The sequence below is a fragment of the Pangasianodon hypophthalmus genome, chromosome 27 (genome assembly GCF_027358585.1).
Source record: "Pangasianodon hypophthalmus isolate fPanHyp1 chromosome 27, fPanHyp1.pri, whole genome shotgun sequence".
In the NCBI taxonomy this organism is placed as follows: Eukaryota; Metazoa; Chordata; class Actinopteri; order Siluriformes; family Pangasiidae; genus Pangasianodon; species Pangasianodon hypophthalmus.
The window spans coordinates 13,394,622-13,403,708 of record NC_069736.1 but is presented as its reverse complement, the minus strand read 5'-3'; the positions used below and the strand labels follow the sequence as shown (position 1 = coordinate 13,403,708).

The 9,087-nt window shown below is 38.6% G+C and overlaps 1 protein-coding gene across 8 annotated transcripts in view; it reads right to left on the bottom strand.

The window, feature by feature from the left end:
• Positions 1 to 874: 874 nt before the first annotated feature.
• Positions 875 to 9,087, bottom strand: part of specc1 (sperm antigen with calponin homology and coiled-coil domains 1) — an 88,243-nt gene continuing 80,030 nt past the window's right edge. For all 8 annotated transcript variants that reach the window (XM_053230608.1, XM_053230610.1, XM_053230612.1 and 5 more), the window contains 3 exons: positions 7,660 to 7,776; positions 5,971 to 6,030; positions 875 to 1,773 (listed from right to left, as the gene is read on the bottom strand). In XM_053230608.1, the coding sequence (XP_053086583.1) occupies positions 1,684 to 1,773; positions 5,971 to 6,030; positions 7,660 to 7,776 (267 nt within the window). In that variant the 3' untranslated portion in view covers positions 875 to 1,683. The remainder of the gene's footprint in view (positions 1,774 to 5,970; positions 6,031 to 7,659; positions 7,777 to 9,087) is intronic.

Genomic DNA, 9,087 nt, shown 5'->3' with positions numbered 1-9,087 from the left:
TTTTCAAATGTGTTTTTTTAAATACATGGTTCTTTTTTTTTCACATACAATTTTTCCTCCACAATTTATTTATTTCCACGCTATTTTTTTTCACACAATGTTTGGAAAAATGACACATCATTTATTTTGACATTTTTTACACAATTCATTTTACATTTGATTTTATTACATCAGTTGACTTGTATTTTTACCAATTCATTTATATTCACGTGATATTTTCACAATTTATTGATTTTGATGATTTTTCCCCACATGATTTATTTAGTTTGACGATTTTCCCCAAATGATTTATTGATTTTGATGATTTTTTCCCCACATGATTTATTTATTTTGAAATGTGATTTTCTTAAAATACACGATTCATTTTTCATGTGATTTTTTTTAGACAGGATTGATTTTTTTTTACACGAATCATTTATTTTGACATGACTTATTTTTAAATACCATTCATTTATTTTAATGTGATTTTTTTAGACACATGTTTCATGTATCTACATCCACTCATGTATCTACATGCATTTACCTCCACATGTGATTCCCCCCTTTTGATTCATGTATTTTCACATTAATGTATTTATCACGTTATTGACATGATGTCAGGAGTTCACATGTAATCACATATTGATCACATGTGAAATGTATGCGATTTTTCCATAAGGGCAGCCACATGTGTAGTGGAATCTGTAGTGAAAAAACAAACTTTCCATACTGCGCCCACGTGCCAGTGTTCCTGTCCCATCACACGTGTTTTAATGAGCATTTGTAGACTTATAAAAGTGGATGTCATCGTGACTCTTCCCTCTTCTATTGTACAGTGCATTTCAGAGGAAGCTTCATTGGCAGTGACAGTCTATGAAACACTTTCAGTGACTAATTCACCAGAACCCCATTTTTATTATTATGATCACTTAACAGAGAACATCTGGCCATAAATTCATCTCACCAGGCAAAACTGAAATCCTTCAAACAGTAAAAATTGACACCCAAACAAAATGCAGCAATGGTACAATAAATAAAACTTGTGTTTTTTGTTTTGTTTTTTTTTTTTTTAAGAGAGGCAGGAAATAAAGAACTCTTGCTCTGCACACAAATGCACTCGTGGTTTGAACACAGACGTGTTTATTTCCTTCTAAGCCATGTAATATTCATGTAGAGTGTGTGTTAGTGTGGAGAAATTTGGCACGGAGCTGTACAATGTGATGGAGCTGTCATTGTTAAATATCACTGCTGTCTAGAGTCACATTTCAATTACATCTATATGTACTATATACACACTACTTGACTTTTCAGAAAAATAGTTGAATTCTTAATATTAATACTTGGCAATCAAGGTAGAGAAAATAACTAACCCTCGCACAGTCCGCTAACGTTTGCGTCTAGCAAACTGGCTGGGAATTAACGCAAGGTTCAAAAATACTTTGCTTAAAAATACTATGAATAATAATCCATTCTCTGTAAACAGTATAACAGTAATATCTGTACCGTGCTTTTACGCAGAAAACCAATAACTACTCCAAGCAAATTGAAATAAATACAGAGCAGCTCAGAAGCAGCTCTGTCAGTGTTTTTTTTATATATATATGTGTATGTATACCACATCGTGATGTACGTGTGTGGAACAAAATGAGCAGAAAGTGCTTGTGGGATTCTGTGCCTTCCATTTGCCATTCCTTCATTCAAGGGTCAAGTCTCAAAGTACTTGTAGATTTGAGAGACATACTGCATGACGCTCTGCCAGTCTGGTCTGTCTGTGTGCATCAGCTCGTCAATGTCCTAAACATGGTACAGAGAGAGAGACAGAGAGAGAGAGAGAGAGAGAGAGAGAGAGATATTAGACACAAATCTCACATGTGCACATGACTGTCAGTTTATTAGCTCTTCTTGGTCACTGTAGGTTTTGCTGTAGCTTTCCTCCTTCCAGCTGCTGAAATGGACCACCACTGGGATATGTGTTCATTGACTAACCACTTATTTATCACACACACCTATCCTGTTGGTCCACCTGTAATTGTACTATTAATGACTAGCATCATCCTCTACCCTTCATCAGAGTTAGTTTCTGACCACAGGATGCTGAATATATCATGATTGACAGAATGTTTTTCAATTCAGCATTAACACCGACACGTTTAAAATGTTTAAGGTGTAATTAAATTATATTTTTATCATGAAGTCAAACTTGGCAGCCCAATCTATTGTCTAGTCCTGTGTACTGTTCTACTGTTTTACTCTGCAAATCCAAGCTCAGCTGTTTAAACATGTGATTACAAAGAACTTCATTAAGTCTGAATGGGTTTACTCTGGGTTCTCCGGGTTCCTCCCACCTCCCAGTCGGTGTGAATGTGTGTATGCGTGATGCGCTGTGATGGACTGGCATCCCATACCAAGATGTATTCCCGTCTAACACCCAGGGTTCCCAGGATAGGCTCTGGATCCACGGCCACCCTGACCTACATTACTGAAGATGAATGAATGAATGAATGAATCAATAGATTTTGTTCAGCGTGACGGATTAGAAATGAAAGTTTGACACTTGACACTCAGGAGGTTGGTGTGGACAGCCAGGTGCTGATGCCACAAAATCAATCACCGAAGATGTACAACCTATAAACCAGCCTTATGTGTAAGCTGAATCAAGTTCCAGCTGAAGGACATATTAGTCTGAACACTCAGAACATTCATTCAGCAGTGTAAGAGCTCTTTTATCTGCTGTTACTGAGGTGCATTTAACACACCTTCATTAAGCACAGTGTGTGTAACTCACTCCAGTCCTGACTCTCAGCACATGCACATCACCAGCACTCGATTAATAACCACACGTCAGGTTTCAACCTGATACACAAAGATTGAAGCATCACGTCGTTATCAGACTAAAGCGGATAAGCACATCATCATCACACTGTCTTTATTAAATTGTCCGTCATCTAGTGTTAAAATTCTTAAAGTCAGAAAACAGCCTGTTGATAATTACAGTGTTCCAGCTGTGCTGATAACCTATTGATTACTGACGCCTACAGCACTGTACCTCTGATCGCTCAGTGTCTTTCTGTCAGACGCACAGCTTTACACAAATCAGCAGCATTTCATCATCTGAACGTACATCACAGTCTGTATGTGTTATTATTGTCCATAACTTATAATAAATCTCTGAACCAATGGGGAAATGTAAGAAATTCTGTAGCACATATATAGAGCCTGTGTGTGTGTGTGTGTGTGTGTGTGTGTATTTTCAAACTCGTTTAGATCAAGATTCTCCAGAACCTGTACGTGATTTAAAACTAATTCTATTACTGAAAAGTGTCGCAGTAAATATTACACTTTAGTATATACTGGATGTGAATTCAGGTTCACAATCTGAACCAATATTCAATTCTGCCTCTTGCATTTCAGATGAGTGTGAAAATTCATGTTGAAATTCAGGTTGTTGAAATCATGTGGGTTAGCCTGAACCCAATCCTCCAACATTAAAACATTCAACCTCAAAGTCAAAAGGCCTACAAGAGGAATGTTACAGGATTGATTCACATTATCGCTCATCACTGTGTTGAGAGAAGGGATTTTCTTCTGCGTGTTTGTCAGATGTGGGGATTACAGTCTTAAGACACTGGGGCAGACATCAGCGTCACAGTAAGAGGCATCAGTGATCATTTGTGTTCCAAGAATAGCGCACACACACACACACACACACACACACACACACACACATGCCTAAAAACCAGCAGACTGTGCTCACACTACAGTATACTCAGCATGTGGAATTCTTGGTACAGGATCAGTCATTCGATAGTAAGCACGGATAATGTAAGCATCTTCCTACAATACAAATAACCAGACAAAACACCTTTCTGGCATTTAAACAATATTAGAGAGTGGGAACCGGTCGACCTGAGCACTCACAACAGTATCAGTGAGCGTGCTTGTTAAAAATGAGTTGCAGAGAAACTGTTAGAGCAGTTCAGTTCAGCGAGCACTGACCGCTGAGATGTGTGTTCTTCCTTTCCCTTCAGGGTCTATACTTTTCTCGTGAGTCAATGTCTAATTCACGGCACCGTGAGTTCATTTTTAATGGCGAGGCTCGCTGCTCTGCATGCTCGAGTCGGCTGCTATTGCATCTTAAACATAAAACTCAGCAGGAGGAATTCATGGAAGCACCCAACATAAACAGAGCTAAGTAAAATGTTCAGTGATGCCCCTGATTGATTAATACTAAGCAGGTTACTTATTTTGTGTTTAGTATCTGTATTGATATCAGTAAATACCAAAAAACATACTTCTGTGGAAAAAAAGGTATTGATACATATTCAGCAGCGTTTAGATTTTACTGAAATCTCTTATAATTTCTTTACCCATGCTTATTACAATAACTGGATTTCTTCCCCTTTCATTCACCATCACCTTTGAAGGATGCTGATCAGAATAATGTATCAGGACTGCGTCAGTATCAGGACTAACCTCCTCCCTGTCATCTAAGTCATCGAACCTGTCCCTCAGGGCTTTCTCTCCAAAATGATGCCTTACTGTTTGAAGAAAGGAACTAAGATCTTTTACCTGGTCTGTATTCATGTCACTAGTCTGACCAATAACTACTTCCCCCAGTGCAATCTATAGACTCTGCCCTCCAGATATTTCCTTTGCAATAGTTGGAGTGTGAGCTGAAACACTAAGCGTTAAATATTTTATGAATCTAATTTAACAGGATCCCTGTAGGAAGAAAAACATTTGCACATGCATCCAGTGTCCCCCCCCCCCCCCCTCCCCCCACCACCCTATTACCGAGACACTTTTTTTTTTACAAGGGTTTGTTTGGGTAAAGACAGCAGGTAATGGAAGATAAGCTAATGGAAATCATTTTGACACACTCTGACTGGTCTTCAATCACATATTACTCAATGACGTTCGGAAAGCAGCAAAAGTCTTTACCGTAAGTTAAGTTGAAACACCACTTCCCAAAAATCAGGGCACTATATCTTTTGCAGCTGTCCCCAAACACAGCGCAGTTTGTTTGGTTTGGGTTTAAAGGTACTGAATTAGTCATGGCAAGAGGATCAAAGCAAACACAAGTCCACTGCCTCTTGACTGTGAAATATCAAAAATATTGAAGGTAGTGGCAGTTCTGATATCTTGATATCTGAATAGTCCCTCGATCATTCAGAGCCTGGCAAAAAAAAAAAGAGAGAAATCCGGAAAACAAATCTAATCTGCTTTAGCTTTGAGACCAGAGGAAGAATGATACACAGAGAGAGAAAGCAGGGAAGGAAAGGACAGCAGTAGGCACGACTCCAGTCCTGCTTCATGTCATTGCTATTTGCTTTTTTTTTTCGAGCAGATCAGACAGGTCAGAAGCCAAACATCATGAGTGGAGACAGTGAAGGGTTGGCAAGCTATACCAAATAACGCTTCTGGTTCTACTTTTATCTGTGTCATCGTAATGTTTGCATTTACAGCATTTAGAAGACGTCCTTATCCAGAGCGATGTACAGAAAGTGCTCTGTAGTCCCTGTGTATTTATCAGCATTACCGTTATCAAATACAAGAGAAAGTCAACACACTATCCACACAGTGTGAGTAAGTGCAAAAATGAGTAACACCAACTACCTTGGAAATACAATGGTGTATCAGCTGCCTGAATGCTCTCCACACTGCATTCATGAATGTCTATTGTATGCTTTCCTCTGTAGTCGTTCTCCACCTGTTGCTGTGGTTTGCAATTTACTCAGAGCTATTCTTTTGCTCCTTTTTATGTTTCCCCACACTTTGACAACTCAGTGTTTGACAATTTCCACCTTTTTACGCTGGCTGTACCCCCCAGGACATTCACTAGGGGATCCCATGTGTATTTCATTTATTATTATTAGCTAAAGAAAATTAAAGACCCACTGCGTGCACGTATTAAGTTTGGCGTTACGCATTCTCATGCACGTACATCTGGCCCTCTAGCCGTGTGTGCGGTGTGTGCGTGTGTTTTCTCACCAGAGAGGGTTTAATCCCAATACTTTCAGCTGCCTGGAAGGCCAGGGTCAGATTGCGGCCCTGTGGATAAACAAACACAAGTATTAAAGGTCATTTACCACACAGAAAGACCAACCGTGCAACAAACACCCAAATCAACAACAATAAACATGGACATGGCTGTCAATACACACCACATGTGACACGTACACATCACACACCCAAAATAAACATCTGCACAGCTTATCCTCCTTATGGTACGGTGTAGTCATCTAATTACGGCTCTAATGTTGGTTTTCGTAATAATTTAGTTACACAATATACTAGGATTGGCCTATTTAAGCAGCTCATCTGCATCAATAAGCATAAACTACTCTAGTCTAAATGTAATATATAAGAACATAATGATGTTAGTACATCCTGTTTTTCATTACATAGATGAAATGTACAAACAATGTACACGCAAACATTTTTAATCATTTGAAGCCTTTATGCAATCCATAAAGCTAATGATTTGTTATCTCTCCCTAATTAATTAATGTCACAGCTGAGCAAATATCTGTGTACTGTGTCAGGAAGCTAAACTTAAATTTATTGCAAGCAGCTAGTTTCTGTTACAGTCACCTTGAAAACAGAAACATCTAACAAATAAATTACTATCAGTGTTTCAGTCATAATTTCTCAAACCTTCATAAACACCATTTTTACACTCAGAGCTCTCGGTGGCAAAGTTATACACGTGTCCGTGAAAAAACCTACACTAGTGTGATGGGACAACTCTTTGTTTACTGTGTATTGTGTTCCTTCATCCGTCCATATGCCATCTGTTAATATATATTCTTTCAACAGCGTGCCAGTCATTCATTATAAGAGACAAAGCAGGACAGGGGAAGCTTTGAGGTCTTACACGCCATGTTTGATGACTAACAGCATCAGGTATCAGGAGCGAGACTGAACAATAGACTTGCTCTAGAAGAGGTGAATATTAATAATGTGAAGAGCTGGCGTGGCCAAAACCGAACTCCTGAACCTCTAGAATACACATGTGTGCAATTATAATGAATCACAAGTGTATATTAATGCATTTATCATTTCTATAGTAACAGGTAATTCACAGGCTTCACATAATCTAAGGCTAATAATAAATGGATTTAAAAAAAAACATGCTCTTATGTAACAAATAAAAATGTATAATCATTGATATGGTGAAGTTTATTTAACATTCATGCAGGGAGTCTCCAGTGTCAGCACTTTGTAACAGTCAAATTTTTTTCCGTTATGGGAAGATCTTCACGACTTTGCTATTTCCCGTTAATCGGTAACATCACAAGCTGCACTTTTTTTGTCTTATCTCTTCAGGATAGGGAAAAAAGAGAGGCTGTTGAGGGAATGACTGCTTGTAGCCGCTACAATAAGTGATAAAAAACTTGTTTTGTGGATGTTCCAGAACATTAAACGTAGCTATAAATGGATAAAAAGTATAGTGAGTCTTCCATTAATAAATTAAACGCTGTAACTGTTGGCCAATCGCTGTGATATAAGAGGAATAAAACACTTTGGGACATGATGTTGAGTATTTTCTTATAACAGCATGCCCCTCGTGCTTTATTTCTTACATAGTATACATGACAGTATATTAAGTGAAGAAGGTTATATGTGCCGTGTGTGTGTGTGTGTGTGTGTGTGTGTGTGTGTGTGTGTGTGTGGTACCTTGTCCTGGCTGACGAGCTCTTGATAAGGGATGTGTGCAGGCAGATACGTGTGTAGCAGTGCACAGAAAGCCAGACCGTCACTCCAACTGCTGCTGAAGTTGGTCACATCAACGTTCTGGGGAACGGGAAAAAATGGGAAAAAATATGATTCATTGAGGTGCGAAAGCATTAGAGATTTCTGGCATTCCTGCATTCACAAATCCACCTGTAACTACAATACAATACAACACAACACCATGTGTTCTGCCTCAGGGTGAACTACTAGTGTAGCACCTGAAATGTTTGAGCAATCACAGAATCTCTAAGTGCTAGATTCTGACAAAACAACACTCTTTGTAACAGTGTGAATGAGATATTTACATAACTGCAATATTTCATAAGAACAGTTAGTGACACAGGAAGGCTCAGCATGACTTGTTTATAAGACTGTACATATAAAGAATATTTCTAGCATTATTACCTAAATACAAGGTAATTGTTCATAACACTTTAGTACTAAATCTATAATCTAATAAAATATATGTTTGTTCAAGTCTCTCCACACAACCTGGTCTAATAACTCATTCTCTTTTTAGTTTACAGTGCTCTGAGAAAGTATCTGCCCTGTATATATTAGTTTTGCACACAAAATGGTTCATACAAAATGTAATATTAGACAAGGAGAACATAAAACAGTTTTTAAACAATCATTTCATTCATTGAAGGAAAAATTTCATTGAACATCTGTATCACCCATGTGAAAATGTAACTGCCACCCAAATATAATAACTTTGTTGTGGGTTGCGCCACCTTTAGCATCAACAACTGCATCCAATCACTTCAGATAACTGGAGATCAGTCTTTCACACTGCTGTTGAGGAATTTTGGTCCACGCTTCTTTGCAGAAATGCTTTAATTCAGCAACACTTGGAGGCATTTGAGCATGAACTGCCCGTTTAATGTCCTCCAACAAGCATCTGAAAGGTTAGTTTCTTTTGAGCCATTCAGAGGTGGACTTGCACTTGTGCTTCGGATTGTTGTCTTGCTCCATAACCCAGTTGTGCTTCAGCTTCAGATCATGGACTGATGTCCAGACATTCTTCTTCAGGATTTTCTGGTAGAGAGCAGAATTCATGGTTCAGTCAATTTTGACAAGTCGCCCAGGCCCTGAAGCAGCAAAGCATCCCCACACCATCACACTACCACCACCATGTTTGTCTATTGGCATGATGTTCTTATTGTGCAATGCTGTGTGGAAGACCCATGCCTTCTAAAATATTAAACCTTCAATTCATCCGTCTACAGAACATTATCCTAAAGGGCTTGGGGGTCACCAAAGTATCTTATTGGCAAGTGTGATTTCTTCTGTGATTTCCTGGATTATTCATTGATGCACTTTTGGAGGAGCTTTGCTAGGCTGGCCACTTCTGCAAAGATCCACCACTGT